Raw genomic sequence first — 21,708 nt, forward strand, 5'->3', positions numbered from 1 at the left:
TAGATATGGATATGTATAGATATGGATATGTATAGATATGGATATGCATCGATATGGATATGCATCGATATGCATGGAATTATTATCATCTTTGAACAGAGACGTGGAACATTCCAGACATGTCTCATATTAAATATGTCAAATGATTGACTTGCACTTCATGTAGTTTAACCTTGTGCAATGGAACGAATGGAATACTCCCAAAAGTGAAAACTCCCAAGTATTTGACAAATGTGTTTGATCCCATGTCTGCGCACCAGTCAAGCAAAAGAACAACTAATTCAAACGCCCAGGCTCGATCAAATGACAAATAGCAGTGAAGTTCAACCCATAACCTTGACTCCCTGTCCCAGGTCAAACAAGGCCCTGGCTGACTCCCTGGACCGGGCCGTGGACCCCCGGGACCCGCTGGTGAACCGGCTGCTGAGGGTGATGGCTACCATGGCCATGTCTAATGCCCTCTACTTCTCTACCGGAGCCTGCCCTGTCGAACAGTACTATCACTATGGTAACTAATGTCCTCAGGACCACGGCTATCACTATGGTAACTAATGTCCTCAGGACCACGGCTATCACTATGGTAACTAATGTCCTCAGGACCACGGCTATCACTATGGTAACTAATGTCCTCAGGACCACGGCTATCACTATGGTAACTAATGTCCTAAGGCCAGTACTATCACTATGGACAGATCTACTCTCAGGGCCCAGGTTATATCTGGACAGGTCTACTCTCAGAGCCCAGGTTATATCTGGACAGATCTACTCTCAGGGCCCAGGTTATATCTGGACAGATCTACTCTCAGGGCCCAGGTTATATCTGGACAGATCTACTCTCAGGGCCCAGGTTATATCTGGACAGATCCACTCTCAGAGCCCAGGTTATATCTGGACAGATCTACTCTCAGGGCCCAGGTTATATCTGGACAGATCTACTCTCAGGGCCCAGGGGCCCAGGTTATATCTGGAGAGATCTACTCTCAGGGCCCAGGTTATATCTGGACAGATCTATTCTCAGGGCCCAGGGGCCCAGGTTATATCTGGACAGATCTATTCTCAGGGCCCAGGGGCCCAGGTTATATCTGGACAGATCTATTCTCAGGGCCCAGGTTATATCTGGACAGATCTACTCTCAGGGCCCAGGTTATATCTGGACAGATCTATTCTCAGGGCCCAGGTTATATCTGGACAGGTTTACTCTCAGGGCCCAGGTTATATCTGGAGAGATCTACTCTCAGGGCCCAGGTTATATCTGGACAGATCTATTCTCAGGGCCCAGGTTATATCTGGACAGATCTACTCTCAGGGCCCAGGTTATATCTGGACAGATCTATTCTCAGGGCCCAGGTTATATCTGGACAGATCTACTCTCAGGGCCCAGGTTATATCTGGACAGATCTATTCTCAGGGCCCAGGTTATATCTGGACAGATCTATTCTCAGGGCCCAGGGGCCCAGGTTATATCTGGACAGGTTTACTCTCAGGGCCCAGGTTATATCTGGAGAGATCTACTCTCAGGGCCCAGGTTATATCTGGACAGATCTATTCTCAGGGCCCAGGTTATATCTGGACAGATCTACTCTCAGGGCCCAGGTTATATCTGGACAGATCTACTCTCAGGGCCCAGGTTATATCTGTACAGGTTTACTCTCAGGGCCCAGGGGCCCAGGTTATATCTGGACAGATCTATTCTCAGGGCCCAGGGGCCCAGGTTATATCTGGACAGGTTTACTCTCAGGGCCTAGGTTATATCTGGACAGAGATGATTTGTTGTCTCTTTCTTCAGGTCTGGCTCTGGACCGATACACCCACTTCACCTCTCCCATCCGTCGCTATGCCGACATGATCGTCCACCGCCTGCTCACCGCAGCCATCGCCATGGAGAAAGGGGCGGGGCCAGCCAAGGCCTTAGCCAGTAACAAAGAGTTGGAGGAGGTGGCTCAGCAAATCAACAACAAGAACAGGGTCAGTATCGTAGCAATACCAAACATCCACAATAGCATTAAAAACGAAATAAAGATCCAATGAGATAAGAGAAGATATCATTCATCTCCAAACGGACGACTTGGGGGTGATGAAGACCTAAGGGTCAACGTTGTTTCAATAAATGACATGGGAGCATAGAGCACAGTGTGTGGAGTCTTTTACTGTAGAAAATACCCTGTGAGGATGCTTATCTGCTGACATTGACCCCTGCACTCCAACCTCTACCCTCTGACCCCATAGGCAGCACAGCATGCCCAGAAGGTGTCCACAGAGCTATTCCAGTGCCTCTACTTCAGAGACAAAGACCCAGAGACAGACGATCGCTGTGTGGCCGACGCGGTCATCTACACCATCAGAGCCAACGGCATGCTGGTCTTCATACCACAGTAAGGTCATCACAGTAGAGCTGGTCTCCATACCACAGTAAGGTCATCACAGTAGAGGTCATCACAGTAAGGTCATCACAGTAGAGCTGGTCTCCATACCACAGTAAGGTCATCACAGTAGAGGTCATCACAGTAAGGTCATCACAGTAAGGTCATAACAGTAGAACTGGTCCCAGATCAGTTGGTGCTGTCTTACCAACTCATATGGTCATTGCCAACCAGTAAATCATAGGAGTTGACAAGACAGCACAAATAGATCTGAGACCAGGCTAGCATTGAACTGAGCAAAAACATACAGTAGAAATCACTACAGGGATTTATGTTGAGATATTAATCAAACAAATATCCATAAATAGGTTGATTTAAAAAGAGTACCGTAAACACACTGACAACTGTGTGTGTTCCCAGGTATGGCCTGAAGGGGGCAGTGTACCTGAAGAACAGAGAGGGCCAGGTGGTGAGTGAGAGACAAGATGGAGGATGTGACTGGCAGACTGGTTCTCTACAGAGATACCTGGACCACATCACTACCACTACTGCTGCTGGCACCTCAACCTTCAACCTGTTCCAACACATCACCGTGAGTTCTACACAATTACTTTACAATTACTTTAGACTCTTTGTGAATACAGGCCCCGAGGGGGCCCACGTTCCTCCTGGAGAGCGATCTTCCTGCAGGATTTTGTTCCCGCCCTACTCTAACACCTCTGATTCGTCTAACCAGCTGTTCCTCAGGCTTCAGATCTTAACAGTTGAACTAATGCTAGTTCTACCCCCCCCCCCCCGTCCCCCTCTTCCCCTCAGGTGCGTATCTCAGTACAACCATCACGTTGTCACTCAGACACAATCCGTCTGGAAGTGGTCAGCAACAGGCCCCACCAGGCCCCCGAGACTCAGGTCCAGACCTCCCAGGCCCAGGGGGCGAGGGGCCGGTCCCAGCTGGTCCAGGAGGTGGTTCGGCAGGCAGAGGAGGCCTCTCAGCAGGCAGAGGAGAAGAGGGGCCAGGCCTCTAAACTGTCCGAGGAGGAGAGGGAGTTCAGACAGAGTAAATGTCCCAACCTCTACTCTCTCCTGGAGGAGGTCAGGGAGCTGGCCTTGCTGGACCTTGCTGCCTGTGGAGCAGGAGGTGGGGGTCTGGGAGCAGCCACTCAGGCTTGTGCTACGTCAGCATAGATGAGGTGGAGAAGTAGGAGAAGGAACAGGTCTGGGAGCAGCCGCTCAGGCTTGTGCTACGTCAGCATAGATGAGGTGGAGAAGTAGGAGAAGGAACAGGTCTGGGAGCAGCCGCCCAGGCTTGTGCTACATCAGCATAGATGAGGTGGTGGTGGTGGAGGAGCAGGAGGCGGGGGTCTGGGAGCAGCCGCCCAGGCTTGTGCTACGTCAGCATAGATGAGGTGGAGAAGTAGGAGAAGGAACAGGTCTGGGAGCAGCCGCCCAGGCTTGTGCTACATCAGCATAGATGAGGTGGTGGTGGTGGAGGAGCAGGAGGCGGGGGTCTGGGAGCAGCCGCCCAGGCTTGTGCTACGTCAGCATAGATGAGGTGGAGAAGTAGGAGAAGGAACAGGTCTGGGAGCAGCCGCCCAGGCTTGTGCTACGTCAGCATAGATGAGGTGGAGAAGTAGGAGGAACAACAGGTCTGGGAACAGCTGCTCAGCCCTGTGATACACCAACATGGATGAGCTGGTGGAGGAGCAGGGAGGAACAACAGGTCTGGGAACAGCTGCTCAGCCCTGTGATACATCAACATGGATGAGGTAGTGGTGGAGGAGCAGGGAGGAACAACAGGTCTGGGAACAGCTGCTCAGCCCTGTGATAAATCAACATGGATGAGGTAGTGGTGGAGCAGGGAGGAACAACAGGTCTGGGAACAGCTGCTCAGCCCTGTGATAAATCAACATGGATGAGTTGGTGGAGGAGCAGGGAGGAACAACAGGTCTGGGAACAGCTGCTCAGCCCTGTGATAAATCAACATGGATGAGGTGGTGGTGGAGGAGCAGGGAGGAACAACAGGTCTGGGAACAGCTGCTCAGCCCTGTGATACATCAACATGGATGAGGTGGTGGTGGAGGAGCAGGGAGGAACAACAGGTCTGGGAACAGCTGCTCAGCCCTGTGATACATCAACATGGATGAGGTGGTGGTGGAGGAGCAGGGAGGAACAACAGGTCTGGGAACAGCTGCTCAGCCCTGTGATACATCAACATGGATGAGGTGGTGGTGGAGGAGCAGGGAGGAACAACAGGTCTGGGAACAGCTGCTCAGCCCTGTGATACACCAACATGGATGAGGTGGTGGTGGAGGAGCAGGGAGGAACAACAGGTCTGGGAACAGCTGCTGTGGTCTGCGGTACATCAGCATAGAACACCATAAAACTTCTGATTGTGGGTCAGGTTATTGTGGAGGAGCGGGGCGTTTGAAGAGTAAGGACGTGCAGGAGGCAAAGTAGCAGGTCAACATCAGCATCAAACTTTTAACACTGACTCAGGATCAGATTGTGGTGCTTTTCATGGACTTGCAGACAGACCCTCTGGACGGACCATCTTACTATACATCCTGGGTGTTATCACCATGGTTACCAGACTCTACTTAGGTACATCTTTAGTCTTATTTGAAAAATGAACAGATGATTGAAGTTGTGAGATGAGACGGATGCATGTAATATTATATACATGAATATACACACTGATTCAGGAACAGCTCTCAACAGGACCGTTACCATAGAAACATCTGGAGCAAGCAGCAGCAGCTCTGGTCTTAACTAAACAGGACAGTTACCATGGAAACAACACATGGAACAAACAGCAGCTCTGGTCTCAACAGGACAGGACAGTTACCATAGAAACAACACCTGGAACAAGCAGCTACAGTTTTTACCAAACATTTCTCATTTTCTGTATTTGATTGAACACATTGGGGAGATGTAGAATAGATTCCACACAAATCGATTCTCAGGCCATCGTTTTTACACTGAACTGTATAATGACATCTGGCACTGAGAACAATGTCATTGTACAGCCTGGTATTGTATTTTAACCTAAATATATTTTTGTAATATTTTTGGCAGTTGTGGAAAAACAAGTATTTTCAAGTGCTCTATTCCATTGTATGTTTTAAATGAATTAAAGTGCATTACCAAACCTGACAGTTGAACAGTGAAATGTTTATTGATCTGGGTGAAGATCGTATCATGCTGCTCAGTCAACTGTCCACAAGGCTCCAGGTAAGTACGTTTACATTGTAAGGGAACCTTAATTAAATAGACCTGTCTTTACCCAACACAGAGGGGAATCTTAATTAAATAGACCTGTCTTTACCCAACACAGAGGGGAACCTTAATTAAATAGACCTGTCTTTACCCAACACAGAGGGGAATCTTAATTAAATAGACCTGTCTTTACCCAACACAGAGGGGAATCTTAATTAAATAGACCTGTCTTTACCCAACACAGAGGGAATCTTAATTAAATAGACCTGTCTTTACCCAACACAGAGGGGAACCTTAATTAAATAGACCTGTCTTTACCCAACACAGAGGGAATCTTAATTAAATAGACCTGTCTTTACCCAACACAGAGGGGAATCTTAATTAAAGACCTGTCTTTACCCAACACAGAGGGGAACCTTAATTAAATAGACCTGTCTTTACCCAACACAGAGGGGAATCTTAATTAAATAGACCAGTCTTTACCCAACACAGAGGGAATCTTAATTAAATAGACCTGTCTTTACCCAACACAGAGGGAATCTTAATTAAATAGACCTGTCTTTACCCAACACAGAGGGGAACCTTAATTAAATAGACCTGTCTTTACCCGACACAGAGGGGAATCTTAATTAAATAGACCTGTCTTTACCCAACACAGAGGGGAATCTTAATTAAATAGACCTGTCTTTACCCAACACAGAGGGGAATCTTAATTAAATAGACCTGTCTTTACCCAACACAGAGGGAATCTTAATTAAATAGACCTGTCTTTACCCAACACAGAGGGAATCTTAATTAAATAGACCTGTCTTTACCCAACACAGAGGGGAACCTTAATTAAATAGACCTGTCTTTACCCAACACAGAGGGGAATCTTAATTAAAGACCAGTCTTTACCCAACACAGAGGGAATCTTAATTAAAGACCTGTCTTTACCCAACACAGAGGGGAATCTTAATTAAATAGACCTGTCTTTACCCAACACAGAGGGGAATCTTAATTAAAGACCTGTCTTTACCCAACACAGAGGGGAATCTTAATTAAATAGACCTGTCTTTACCCAACACAGAGGGAATCTTAATTAAATAGACCTGTCTTTACCCAACACAGAGGGGAACCTTAATTAAATAGACCTGTCTTTACCCAACACAGAGGGGAATCTTAATTAAATAGACCAGTCCTTACCCAACACAGAGGGTCCAGGAACCTTAATTAAATAGACCAGTCTTTACCCAACACAGAGGGGAATCTTAATTAAATAGACCTGTCTTTACCCAACAGAGGGGAATCTTAATTAAATAGACCTGTCTTTACCCAACACAGAGGGAATCTTAATTAAATAGACCTGTCTTTACCCAACAGAGGGGAATCTTAATTAAATAGACCTGTCTTTACCCAACACAGAGGGGAATCTTAATTAAATAGACCTGTCTTTACCAAACACAGAGGGGCCAGGGAACCTTAATTAAATAGACCTGTCTTTACCCAACACAGAGGGGAATCTTAATTAAATAGACCTGTCTTTACCCAACACAGAGGGGAACCTTAATTAAATAGACCTGTCTTTACCCAACACAGAGGGGAATCTTAATTAAATAGACCAGTCCTTACCCAACACAGAGGGTCCAGGGAACCTTAATTAAATAGACCAGTCTTTACCCAACACAGAGGGGAATCTTAATTAAATAGACCTGTCTTTACCCAACAGAGGGGAATCTTAATTAAATAGACCTGTCTTTACCCAACACAGAGGGGAATCTTAATTAAATAGACCTGTCTTTACCCAACACAGAGGGGCCAGGGAACCTTAATTGAATAGACCTTTCTTTACCCAACACAGAGGGGAATCTTAATTAAATAGACCTGTCTTTACCCAACAGAGGGGAATCTTAATTAAATAGACCTTTCTTTACCCAACACAGAGGGGAATCTTAATTAAATAGACCTTTCTTTACCCAACACAAAGGGACCAGGGAACCTTAAATAGCCCTTATGATGAGGTGTTTTCTACGGCTGGCGATGTGTTTTGTATGGCTGGTGATGAGGTGTTTTGTATGGCTGGTGATGAGGTGTTTTGTATGGCTGGTGATGAGGTGTTTTGTATGGCTGGTGATGAGGTGTTTTGTATGGCTGGTGATGAGGTGTTTTGTATGGCTGGTGATGAGGTGTTTTGTATGGCTGGTGATGAGGCGTTTTGTATGGCTGGTGATGAGGCGTTTTGTATGGCTGGTGATGAGGCGTTTTGTATGGCTGGTGATGAGGCGTTTTGTATGGCTGGTGATGAGGCGTTTTGTATGGCTGGTGATGAGGCGTTTTGTATGGCTGGTGATGAGGCGTTTTGTATGGCTGGTGATGAGGCGTTTTGTATGGCTGGTGATGAGGTGTTTTGTATGGCTGGTGATGAGGTGTTTTGTATAGCTGGTGATGAGGTGTTTTGTATGGCTGGTGATGAGGTGTTTTGTATGGCTGGTGATGAGGTGTTTTGTATGGCTGGTGATGAGGTGTTTTGTATGGCTGGTGATGTGTTTTCTACGGCTGGCGATGTGTTTTGTACGGCTGGTGATGAGGTGTTTTGTACGGCTGGTGATGAGGTGTTTTCTACGGCTGGCGATGTGTTTTGTATGGCTGGTGATGAGGTGTTTTGTATAGCTGGTGATGAGGTGTTTTGTATGGCTGGTGATGAGGTGTTTTGTATGGCTGGTGATGAGGTGTTTTGTATGGCTGGTGATATGTTTTGTATGGCTGGTGATATGTTTTGTATGGCTGGTGATGAGGTGTTTTGTATAGCTGGTGATGAGGCGTTTTGTATGGCTGGTGATGAGGTGTTTTGTATAGCTGGTGATGAGGTGTTTTGTATGGCTGGTGATGAGGTGTTTTGTATGGCTGGTGATGAGGTGTTTTGTATGGCTGGTGATGAGGTGTTTTGTATGGCTGGTGATGAGGTGTTTTGTATGGCTGGTGATGAGGTGTTTTGTATGGCTGGTGATGAGGTGTTTTGTATGGCTGGTGATGAGGCGTTTTGTATGGCTGGTGATGAGGCGTTTTGTATGGCTGGTGATGAGGCGTTTTGTATGGCTGTTGATGAGGCGTTTTGTATGGCTGGTGATGAGGCGTTTTGTATGGCTGGTGATGAGGCGTTTTGTATGGCTGGTGATGAGGCGTTTTGCTCAGAAAAGCAACAATGAAAGGAAACAGGACATCAGCACGACAACAAGATGTTTGGCCCGTATGGCAACATTTATTAGAGAGTAAAAATGGTTGACAACACATGACCATGTTTTAGATTTGTATAAACTTAATTGAAAATGTACTTGAACAGAGAGAAAACATCCTCAGATGAGTTGTCAGTCCTTGAAGACAGCGTCCCTTGGTGCTGGGTGAGTATGTATGCAGACAGTTGGAGCCATGGATGTGGAGGGAGTTCTGTGTGTGTCTCAGGCCCTGCTGTCGTTGCTCATCACAGGGACAGGGCTGACTACAGCTCCCTCACACACCAGGGAGTCAGCGGTTCTGTGTGTGTCTCAGGCCCTGCTGTCGTTGCTCATCACATGAACAGGGCTGACTACAGCTCCCTCACACACCAGGGAGTCAGCGGTTCTGTGTGTGTCTCAGGCCCTGCTGTCGTTGCTCATCACATGAACAGGGCTGACTACAGCTCCCTCACACACCAGGGAGTCAGCGGTTCTGTGTGTGTCTCAGGCCCTGCTGTCGTTGCTCATCACAGGGACAGGGCTGACTACAGCTCCCTCACACACCAGGGAGTCAGCGGTTCTGTGTGTGTCTCAGGCCCTGCTGTCGTTGCTCATCACAGGGACAGGGCTGACTACAGCTCCCTCACACACCAGGGAGTCAGCGGTTCTGTGTGTGTCTCAGGCCCTGCTGTCGTTGCTCATCACAGGGACAGGGCTGACTACAGCTCCCTCACACACCAGGGAGTCAGCGGTTCTGTGTGTGTCTCAGGCCCTGCTGTCGTTGCTCATCACAGGGACAGGGCTGACTACAGCTCCCTCACACACCAGGGAGTCAGCGGTTCTGTGTGTGTCTCAGGCCCTGCTGTCGTTGCCCATCACAGGGACAGGGCTGGCTACAGCTCCCTCACACACCAGGGAGTCAGCGGTTCTGTGTGTGTCTCAGGCCCTGCTGTCGTTGCCCATCACATGAACAGGGCTGGCTACAGCTCCCTCACACACCAGGGAGTCAGCGGTTCTGTGTGTGTCTCAGGCCCTGCTGTCGTTGCTCATCACATGAACAGGGCTGGCTACAGCTCCCTCACACACCAGGGAGTCAGCGGTTCTGTGTGTGTCTCAGGCCCTGCTGTCGTTGCTCATCACATGAACAGGGCTGGCTACAGCTCCCTCACACACCAGGGAGTCAGCGGTTCTGTGTGTGTCTCAGGCCCTGCTGTCGTTGCTCATCACAGGGACAGGGCTGGCTACAGCTCCCTCACACACCAGGGAGTCAGCGGTTCTGTGTGTGTCTCAGGCCCTGCTGTCGTTGCTCATCACATGAACAGGGCTGACTACAGCTCCCTCACACACCAGGGAGTCAGCGGTTCTGTGTGTGTCTCAGGCCCTGCTGTCGTTGCTCATCACATGAACAGGGCTGACTACAGCTCCCTCACACACCAGGGAGTCAGCGGTTCTGTGTGTGTCTCAGGCCCTGCTGTCGTTGCTCATCACATGAACAGGGCTGACTACAGCTCCCTCACACACCAGGGAGTCAGCGGTTCTGTGTGTGTCTCAGGCCCTGCTGTCGTTGCTCATCACATGAACAGGGCTGACTACAGCTCCCTCACACACCAGGGAGTCAGCGGTTCTGTGTGTGTCTCAGGCCCTGCTGTCGTTGCTCATCACAGGGACAGGGCTGGCTACAGCTCCCTCACACACCAGGGAGTCAGCGGTTCTGTGTGTGTCTCAGGCCCTGCTGTCGTTGCTCATCACTGGAACAGGGCTGACTACAGCTCCCCACACACCAGGGAGTCAGCGGTTCTGTGTGTGTCTCAGGCCCTGCTGTCGTTGCTCATCACAGGGACAGGGCTGACTACAGCTCCCTCACACACCAGGGAGTCAGCGGTTCTGTGTGTGTCTCAGGCCCTGCTGTTGTTGCTCATCACAGGGACAGGGCTGACTACAGCTCCCTCACACACCAGGGAGTCAAGCCTCAGCAGGGGAAGCCATGTTTAGAGCTCTGTCCCTGGAGCGGTCTGGCCTGCTCTGGCCCTTGTCCTCTGGGTCTCCCTGGTCCGGGTCTTCATCGTCCCCATCCTGCTGCTGCTGGCTGGGGAGGGGTGTGAGGAGGACCTGGTGGAGGGGCTGACTGGCTGGGGGAGGGGTGTGAGGAGGACCTGGTGGAGGGCTGACTGGCTGGGGGAGGGTGTGAGGAGGACCTGGTGGAGGGGCTGACTGGCTGGGAGGGTGTGAGGAGGACCTGGTGGAGGGGCTGACTGGCTGGGGAGGGGTGTGAGGAGGACCTGGTGGAGGGGCCGTCTGCTGACTGGCTGGGGGAGGGGGTGTGAGGAGGACCTGGTGGAGGGGCCGTCTGCTGACTGGCTGGGGAAGGGGTGTGAGGAGGACCTGGTGGAGGGGCCGTCTGCTGACTGGCTGGGGAAGGGGTGTGAGGAGGACCTGGTGGAGGGGCCGTCTGCTGACTGGCTGGGGAAGGGGTGTGAGGAGGACCTGGTGGAGGGGCCGTCTGCTGACTGGCTGGGGAAGGGGTGTGAGGAGGACCTGGTGGAGGGGCCGTCTGCTGACTGGCTGGGGAAGGGGTGTGAGGAGGACCTGGTGGAGGGGCCGTCTGCTGACTGGCTGGGGGAGGGGTGTGAGGAGGACCTGGTGGAGGGGCCGTCTGCTGACTGGCTGGCCATCTCCTGGGACTGGGAGGGAGAGGGTCCGTCTGCTGATTGGTTGGCCATCTCCTGGGACTGGGAGGGAGAGGGTCCGTCTGCTGATTGGTTGGCCATCTCCTGGGACTGGGAGGTAGAGGGTCCGTCTGCTGATTGGTTGGCCATCTCCTGGGACTGGGAGGGAGAGGGTCAGTCTGCTGACTGGGAGGGAGAGGGTCCGTCTGCTGACTGGGTGGCCATCTCCTGGGACTGGGAGGTAGAGGGTCCGTGTGCTGATTGGCTGGAGGCCATCTCCTGGGACTGGGAGGTAGAGGGTCCGTCTGCTGACTGGGTGGCCATCTCCTGGGACTGGGAGGTAGAGGGTCCGTGTGCTGATTGGCTGGAGGCCATCTCCTGGGACTGGGAGGGAGAGGGTCAGTCTGCTGACTGGGTGGCCATCTCCTGGGACTGGGAGGGAGAGGGTCCGTGTGCTGACTGGGAGGGAGAGGGTCCGTGTGCTGACTGGGTGGCCATCTCCTGGGACTGGGAGGTAGAGGGTCCGTGTGCTGACTGGGAGGGAGAGGGTCCGTGTGCTGACTGGGTGGCCATCTCCTGGGACTGGGAGGTAGAGGGTCCGTCTGCTGACTGGGTGGCCATCTCCTGGGACTGGGAGGGAGAGGGTCCGTCTGCTGATTGGTTGGCCATCTCCTTGGAGCCATCTGAGAGGGAGGGAGACACTTTATTGCCCTCCATCAAGGGTAAAATGAAAATGTATGTATTGGATTGTCAACAATGCAGCACATGTAGTTAGTCAGTGTGATTGACAGGATCAGCGCATCACTGATCTACAAAATCATCTCGCATCCCAAATAGATTAGTGATTGTGCCTTGATCAGGCCGATCCTCACCAACAAGCTCAATGTCAGGTAGTTTAGATGTTTTGCACTGTACAAAATGTCTGCCTGAGCGTGATGTCGTGTCTCACCTGTGTGTTGCTGCATGAGGGCCAGTCTCCTCTCTGAGTGTGATGTCGTGTCTCACCTGTGTGTTGCTGCATGAGGGCCAGTCTCCTCTCTGAGTGTGATGTTGTGTCTGACCTGTGTGTTGCTGCATGAGGGCCAGTCTCCTCTCTGAGTGTGATGTGTCTGACCTGTGTGTTGCTGCATGAGGGCCAGTCTCCTCTCTGAGTGTGATGTGTCTGACCTGTGTGTTGCTGCATGAGGGCCAGTCTCCTCTCTGAGTGTGATGTTGTGTCTGACCTGTGTGTTGCTGCATGAGGGCCAGTCTCCTCTCTGAGTGTGATGTCGTGTCTGACCTGTGTGTTGCTGCATGAGGGCCAGTCTCCTCTCTGAGTGTGATGTTGTGTCTGACCTGTGTGTTGCTGCATGAGGGCCAGTCTCCTCTCTGAGTGTGATGTCGTGTCTGACCTGTGTGTTGCTGCATGAGGGCCAGTCTCCTCTCTGAGTGTGATGTTGTGTCTGACCTGTGTGTTGCTGCATGAGGACCAGTCTCCTCTCTGAGTGTGTTGTGTCTGACCTGTGTGTTGCTGCATGAGGGCCAGTCTCCTCTCTGAGTGTGATGTGTCTGACCTGTGTGTTGCTGCATGAGGGCCAGTCTCCTCTCTGAGTGTGATGTTGTGTCTGACCTGTGTGTTGCTGCATGAGGGCCAGTCTCCTCTCTGAGTGTGATGTTGTGTCTGACCTGTGTGTTGCTGCATGTGGACCAGTCTCCTCTCTGAGTGTGATGTGTCTGACCTGTGTGTTGCTGCATGAGGGCCAGTCTCCTCTCTGAGTGTGATGTTGTGTCTGACCTGTGTGTTGCTGCATGAGGGCCAGTCTCCTCTCTGAGTGTGTTGTGTCTGACCTGTGTGTTGCTGCATGAGGGCCAGTCGCCTCTCTGAGTGTGATGTGTCTGACCTGTGTGTTGCTGCATGAGGGCCAGTCTCCTCTGAGTGTGTTGTGTCTGACCTGTGTGTTGCTGCATGAGGGCCAGTCTCCTCTCTGAGTGTGTTGTGTCTGACCTGTGTGTTGCTGCATGAGGGCCAGTCGCCTCTCTGAGTGTGTTGTGTCTGACCTGTGTGTTGCTGCATGAGGGCCAGTCGCCTCTCTGAGTGTGTTGTGTCTGACCTGTGTGTTGCTGCATGAGGGCCAGTCTCCTCTCTGAGTGTGTTGTGTCTGACCTGTGTGTTGCTGCATGAGGGCCAGTCGCCTCTCTGAGTGTGATGTTGTGTCTGACCTGTGTGTTGCTGCATGAGGGCCAGTCTCCTCTCTGAGTGTGATGTTGTGTCTGACCTGTGTGTTGCTGCATGCGGGCCAGTCTCCTCTCCAAGGCAAGCCGTTTGTTGAGTTCTATACGTCTCTGCTGCTCTTCTGTCAGGGAGGGGGCTGGGGTGGAGTGGACCGGGCCAGCCTGGGAGGACGGGAACAGGGAGGGAGCAGCGGCAGGGGTAGAGGGGACCCGTCCTGGGGGGTCTTCAGGGAAACCTCCGTCTCCAAACGGGTCTGGGTCGTCATGGTTGACGACACGTCCGTCTCTCGACGCCGCGGTGTCGTCCTCACCTGGATCAATGGATGTGCCAGATAAAATACTGAATGCCGAATCTCATTTTGTAAAATCAGTTCATGACTGCGATAAACCAATACAAATCTACTACTACATCAAATCTACCCCTAGACACTTCTATTGATCTGGGACTGTGTCATATCTACCTCTAGACACTACTATTGATCTGGGACTGTGTCCTATCTACCCCTAGACACTACTATTGATCTGGGACTGTGTCCTATCTACCTCTAGACACCACTATTGATCTGGGACTGTGTCATATCTACCTCTAGACACTACTATTGATCTGGGACTGTGTCCTATCTACCTCTAGACACCACTATTGATCTGGGACTGTGTCCTATCTACCTCTAGACACTACTACTATTGATCTGGGACTGTGTCATATCTACCTCTAGACACTACTACTACTATTGATCAGGGACTGTGTCCTATCTACCTCTAGACACTACTATTGATCTGGGACTGTGTCCTATCTACCTCTAGACACTACTATTGATCTGGGACTGTGTCCTATCTACCTCTAGACACTACTATTGATCTGGGACTGTGTCATATCTACCTCTAGACACTACTATTGATCTGGGACTGTGTCCTATCTACCCCTAGACACTACTATTGATCTGGGACTGTGTCCTATCTACCTCTAGACACTACTATTGATCTGGGACTGTGTCCCATCTACCCCTAGACACTACTATTGATCTGGGACTGTGTCCTATCTACCCCTAGACACTACTATTGATCTGGGACTGTGTCATATCTACCTCTAGACACTACTATTGATCTGGGACTGTGTCCTATCTACCTCTAGACACTACTATTGATCTGGGACTGTGTCCTATCTACCCCTAGACACCACTATTGATCTGGGACTGTGTCATATCTACCTCTAGACACTACTATTGATCTGGGACTGTGTCATATCTACCTCTAGACACTACTATTGATCTGGGACTGTGTCCTATCTACCCCTAGACACTACTATTGATCTGGGACTGTGTCCTATCTACCCCTAGACACTACTATTGATCTGGGACTGTGTCATATCTACCCCTAGACACCACTATTGATCTGGGACTGTGTCCTATCTACCTCTAGACACCACTATTGATCTGGGACTGTGTCATATCTACCTCTAGACACTACTATTGATCTGGGACTGTGTCATATCTACCTCTAGACACTACTATTGATCTGGGACTGTGTCATATCTACCTCTAGACACTACTATTGATCTGGGACTGTGTCATATCTACCCCTAGACACTACTATTGATCTGGGACTGTGTCATATCTACCTCTAGACACTACTATTGATCTGGGACTGTGTCCTATCTACCCCTAGACACTACTATTGATCTGGGACTGTGTCCTATCTACCCCTAGACACTACTATTGATCTGGGACTGTGTCCTATCTACCTCTAGACACCACTATTGATCTGGGACTGTGTCCTATCTACCTCTAGACACCACTATTGATCTGGGACTGTGTCCTATCTACCTCTAGACACCACTATTGATCTGGGACTGTGTCATATCTACCTCTAGACACCACTATTGATCTGGGACTGTGTCCTATCTACCTCTAGACACTACTATTGATCTGGGACTGTGTCCTATCTACCTCTAGACACCACTATTGATCTGGGACTGTGTCCTATCTACCTCTAGACACCACTATTGATCTGGGACTGTGTCATATCTACCTCTAGACACTACTATTGATCTGGGACTGTGTCATATCTACCTCTAGACACTACTACTACTATTGATCAGGGACTGTGTCCTATCTACCTCTAGACACTACTATTGATCTGGGACTGTGTCCTATCTACCTCTAGACACTACTATTGATCTGGGACTGTGTCCTATCTACCTCTAGACACCACTATTGATCTGGGACTGTGTCCTATCTACCTCTAGACACCACTATTGATCTGGGACTGTGTCCTATCTACCTCTAGACACTACTATTGATCTGGGACTGTGTCATATCTACCCCTAGACACTACTATTGATCTGGGACTGTGTTATCTCTACCTCTAGACACTACTATTGATCTGGGACTGTGTCCTATCTACCTCTAGACACTACTATTGATCTGGGACTGTGTCATATCTACCCCTAGACACTACTATTGATCTGGGACTGTGTTATCTCTACCTCTAGACACTACTATTGATCTGGGACTGTGTCCTATCTACCTCTAGACACTACTATTGATCTGGGACTGTGTTATATCTACCTCTAGACACTACTATTGATCTGGGACTGTGTCCTATCTACCTCTAGACACTACTATTGATCTGGGACTGTGTTATATCTACCCCTAGACACTACTATTGATCTGGGACTGTGTCCTATCTACCTCTAGACACTACTATTGATCTGGGACTGTGTCCCATCTACCTCTAGACACTACTATTGATCTGGGACTGTGTCCCATCTACCTCTAGACACTACTATTGATCTGGGACTGTGTCCCATCTACCTCTAGACACTACTATTGATCTGGGACTGTGTCATATCTACCTCTAGACACTACTATTGATCTGGGACTGTGTTATATCTACCTCTAGACACTACTATTGATCTGGGACTGTGTCCTATCTACCTCTAGACACCACTATTGATCTGGGACTGTGTCCTATCTACCTCTAGACACCACTATTGATCTGGGACTGTGTCCTAACTACCCCTAGACACTACTATTGATCTGGGACTGTGTCATATCTACCCCTAGACACTACTATTGATCTGGGACTGTGTCCTATCTACCTCTAGACACCACTATTGATCTGGGACTGTGTCCTATCTACCTCTAGACACTACTATTGATCTGGGACTGTGTCATATCTACCCCTAGACACTACTATTGATCTGGGACTGTGTCATATCTACCCCTAGACACTACTATTGATCTGGGACTGTGTCATATCTACCCCTAGACACCACTATTGATCGGGGACTGTGTGTGTTAAGCGTCTCAGAGTAGGAGTTCTGATCTCGGATCAGGTCCTCCCTGTAGGTATAATCTTATTCACAGGTTGTGTACAAGGCAAAACTGATCCTAAAATCAGCACTCCCACTCTGAGTCACTTGACACGTACTGAATCCTTTCTGACACTAAATGTAGTTGGTGGCGTTGTCCTCTCACCGTCGTCTCCTACGAAGTCTTCATGTATCAGCGGCATGTCCAACCGTATTCTCTTCAGACACGTCTGGAAAACAAAACATTCAGACCTTACTGCTTCCACTGACACCACCACACCTCCAGATGTTGGTTAGAACAACAAGGGCCTGTCAGTCTGACCTGCATGTTGGTTATAACAACAAGGGCCTGTCAGTCTGACCTGCATGTTGGTTATAACAACAAGGGCCTGTCAGTCTGACCTGGGTGTTGGTTAGAACAACAAGGGCCTGTCAGTCTGACCTGGGTGTTGGTTTGAACAACAAGGGCCTGTCAGTCTGACCTGGGTGTTGGTTAGAACAACAAGGGCCTGTCAGTCTGACCTGGGTGTTGGTTTGAACAACAAGGGCCTGTCAGTCTGACCTGGGTGTTGGTTAGAACAACAAGGGCCTGTCAGTCTGACCTACGTGTTGGTTATAACAACAAGGGCCTGTCAGTCTGACCTACGTGTTGGTTATAACAACAAGGGCCTGTCAGTCTGACCTGGGTGTTGGTTAGAACAACAAGGGCCTGTCAGTCTGACCTGGGTGTTGGTTTGAACAACAAGGGCCTGTCAGTCTGACCTGGGTGTTGGTTAGAACAACAAGGGCCTGTCAGTCTGACCTGGGTGTTGGTTTGAACAACAAGGGCCTGTCAGTCTGACCTGGGTGTTGGTTAGAACAACAAGGGCCTGTCAGTCTGACCTACGTGTTGGTTATAACAACAAGGGCCTGTCAGTCTGACCTACGTGTTGGTTATAACAACAAGGGCCTGTCAGTCTGACCTGGGTGTTGGTTAGAACAACAAGGGCCTGTCAGTCTGACCTGGGTGTTGATTATAACAACAAGGGCCTGTCAGTTTGACCTGGCTGTTGATTAGAACAACAAGAGCCTGCCAGTCTGACCTGGACTTCTTTCTTGCTGCCCAGCGTCTCCAGTTTGTCTATGAAGTCTTCAAACTGCAGTTTGGGGTACAGCCTGTGAGCCCAGTTCTCCATCCTCTGCATCAGCCCCCGCAAGTCCTCAGCCTGGTGGAAAACACACACACATCAACACCCTTTGGCTGCTGTGGGAGTCAACTGGGTAACCTTTAGCCAAACATCGACGCCTTTCACTTTGAGTGACAAAAACAGACAAAACAGACCCATCTGCCCAACAGAGACACAACACTTGAATCTGCTGTTAGCCTTTACCTCGTGTCCTTTGCCTTTGAAATGAACGTTGTCAAACAGGGAGCGAAGAGCCGGAAGTCCTCTTTCTGATGTCAGCCTGGAGGAAAACATGTGAACAAAAACACCGGCTATTGAACTTCCACACATCAAACAGCTCTGCAATGTTGCTGCAAAGACAAAGAGAATCAACAATGATTTGATCATCAAAACCTTTGTGTGTTTTTTTTTTAAATTCCTTTGGTTGTAACAGAACAGGGACAATATGCCAAAACCAGACATCGATTTTCATGGTCGGGCATAAATGAGCGTTTGGATTAGGAAAGTTCTCTCTCATGACCTGTACAAGCTATAATGTTGAATAAAATTATATTTGAACTTACTTTACCGGTTGTGTGTGGTTGGTCATTTTTGTGTGTTTGGTTGGTCATTTTTATTTTAAATTTTATATTTGATATTATTTATTGATATTAAACTGATTGTGTCAGAAGGTCGAGTACGGCATTAGTCATGTAAACACCTTACTCCGCTTATCTTAAATCGGCGTGAGGTCATAATTGAAGTAAACCGACGCCAATTAAAACACCTGCCTTTCTGAGCCATCTTTCAAATGATTAGGATGTGTACACATCTTAAACCGGCGTCCCAGTGGTGTGTTTGATCTGCACCTGTGCTGACACCAGCCGAGAGCCTCCCTCTTGTTCCAGTGGTGTGTTTGATCTGCACCTGTGCTGACACCAGCCGAGAGCCTCCCTTTTGTTCCAGTGGTGTGTTTGATCTGCACCTGTGCTGACACCAGCCGAGAGCCTCCCTCTTGTTCCAGTGGTGTGTTTGATCTGCACCTGTGCTGACACCAGCCGAGAGCCTCCCATTTGTTCCAGTGGTGTGTTTGATCTGCCCCTGTGCTGACACCAGCCGAGAGCCTCCCTCTTGTTCCAGTGGTGTGTTTGATCTGCACCTGTGCTGACACCAGCCGAGAGCCTCCCTCTTGTTCCAGTGGTGTGTTTAAATCTGCCCCTGTGCTGACACCAGCCGAGAGCCTCCCTCTTTAGTGAAGTGAGTTAGGAACAACTGAATATACGTGTTTTTTAGAAATAGTTCTCACGTACAAACTTTATAATGTCCCAACTCAGAATCAAATATGCTTCTCAAAAAAAAATAACATGTTCGCTGTGGTATAATGTTAATTTAGACTGGTGCTGTTCTGCATTTATCAGAGAGACGTCAGGGAGCCTTTGTCAGACGTCTCCCTGGAAACGGGGTTATTAGGAGAAATCCTTATTTTTTACAAAGCATGTAAACATTTTTAAATTGACCCATTATAATTTGACGATCCATAATAAATCACATTATCGTGTGCATGTAACCGTACTCAGTATATCCACAAGAAAGTAGAATTACACAACATCGCTGGTTGTGCCGTTCATATTTCACCTGATGCATGCAGGAGACACAGGCACACTGGCCCAGCCTGTTGACATGGTTCTGCTACATGCACACTGGCCCAGCCTGTTGACATGGTTCTGCTACATGCACACTGGCCCAGCCCGTTGACATGGTTCTGCTACATGCACACTGGCCCAGCCTGTTGACATGGTTCTGCTACATGCACACTGGCCCAGCCTGTTGACATGGTTCTGCTACATGCACACTGGTCCAGCCTGTTGACATGGTTCTGCTACATGCACACTGGCCCAGCCTGTTGACATGGTTCTGCTACATGCACACTGGTCCAGCCTGTTGACATGGTTCTGCTACATGCACACTGGCCCAGCCTGTTCACATGGCTCTGCTACATGCTTCACGTGATAGAAATCTGAACACACTACCAGCGCTTTGATCAGTTGATGTAATTATTAACTTTCCTGTGAAATATATTGTCCCACATTTCTACCATCAAATCGACCAGCCACACAGACAACCGGTAAAGTACGTGACAATATAACTGTATTCAACATTCTGGCCTGTAGAGGTTCCTGATCCAAACGCTCATTTATGCCCGTCTCCAGGCTAATACACACGTACCTCTGAGAGTCCAGTTTGGGCTGTGGTCTCTTGACGCCTCTCCTCTTGGCAGCAGGGACTTGCAGCTTGGAGATCTCCTCCCTCCTCCCCTGACAACATCAACAGCCATCAATGTCTACCCATTATATTGTCTGTGATGTCAGTAAGCAGGAAGTCTCCCAGCTGTGTTTATAATAACAATAATGATGTCTTATCTATATCTACCCATTATATTGTCTGTGATGTCAGTAAGCAGGAAGTCTCCCAGCTGTGATTATAATATTAATAATGATAATAATAATGTATTATCTATATCTACCCATTATATTGTCTGTGATGTCAGTAAGCAGGAAGTCTCCCAGCTGTGTATATAATAACAATAATAATAACAATAATGATGTCTTATCTATATCTACCCATTATATTGTCTGATGTCAATAAGCAGGAAGTCTCCCAGCTGTGTTTATAATAACAATAATGATGTCTTATCTATATCTACCCATTATATTGTCTGATGTCAATAAGCAGGAAGTCTCCCAGCTGTGTTTATAATAACAATAATGATGATGATGTCATATCAGTCTACCTGTAGACACACAGGTTTGTGTTGGGTATTGTGTGTCTAGTCTGGTCCCAGATCATCATAAGCATGACAGCAACCATGGCAGTCGGCAAAATAGCACAACCAGATCTGAAACCAGGCTAGGTACTGGTGAACTCCAGTTGTCATTGTCCTCACCTGTAAAAGGATCTCCTCCCTCTCCTGGTGAGAAGGGAGGGGGGAGAGGAGGAAAGGTCTCATCATCTGTGTTGTCATAGTCAGGAATGTCAAACAAGCCATTCTCCATCGGATCAACCATGGTTCCTTTATCACCGGGCTCCTGCAAGGAAGAAGAGTGGGATTACATTTGACGTTTTATAGTCATTTTCACGAGTACAGTGAAATGCCTTTCTTGACAAACTCTTTTCGCAACAATGCAGTAATAAATATATAGCACTATAAAATATATAAAAACACAAGATAGAAGACTGGGAAAGAAGGTAAGCTATATATATACAGCTACCATAACTTCACCTCGCTCTCCTGTCTCCCCTCTACAGTCGTCGGCCATTGTGGCTGCCCTCTACAGTCGTCGGCCATTGTGGCTCCCCTCTACAGTCGTCGGCCATTGTGGCTCCCCTCTACAGTCGTCGGCCATTGTGGCTCCCCTCTACAGTCGTCGGCCATTGTGGCTCCCCTCTACAGTCGTCGGCCATTGTGGCTCCCCTCTGGCAGTCGTCGGGCCATTGTGGCTCCCCTCTACAGTCGTCGGCCATTGTGGCTCCCCTCTACAGTCGTCGGCCATCCCCTCTACAGTCGTCGGCCATTGTGGCTCCCCTCTACAGTCGTAGGCCATTGTG

At 49.1% G+C, this 21,708-nt stretch overlaps 1 protein-coding gene and 1 pseudogene across 1 annotated transcript; one reads left to right on the forward strand and one right to left on the reverse strand.

Moving 5' to 3' along the window:
* LOC135533386 (DIS3-like exonuclease 1) overlaps nucleotides 1–5,513 on the forward strand; it is a 37,443-nt pseudogene extending 31,930 nt beyond the window's left edge.
* Nucleotides 5,514–11,084: 5,571 nt separating this feature from the next.
* LOC135533387 (TIMELESS-interacting protein-like) lies at nucleotides 11,085–21,167 on the reverse strand. Its single transcript, XM_064960729.1, has 7 exons — nucleotides 21,018–21,167; nucleotides 20,329–20,417; nucleotides 18,328–18,403; nucleotides 18,040–18,162; nucleotides 17,124–17,187; nucleotides 13,689–13,955; nucleotides 11,085–12,116 (listed from the first exon to the last, which is right to left on the reverse strand). The coding sequence occupies exons 1-7, from the start codon at nucleotides 21,165–21,167 to the stop codon at nucleotides 11,833–11,835; spliced, it is 1,053 nt and encodes a 350-aa protein (XP_064816801.1). The 3' UTR covers nucleotides 11,085–11,832.
* Nucleotides 21,168–21,708: the final 541 nt, after the last annotated feature.

Source organism: Oncorhynchus masou, unplaced genomic scaffold, assembly GCF_036934945.1.
Source record: "Oncorhynchus masou masou isolate Uvic2021 unplaced genomic scaffold, UVic_Omas_1.1 unplaced_scaffold_2352, whole genome shotgun sequence".
NCBI classification, from domain to species: Eukaryota; Metazoa; Chordata; class Actinopteri; order Salmoniformes; family Salmonidae; genus Oncorhynchus; species Oncorhynchus masou.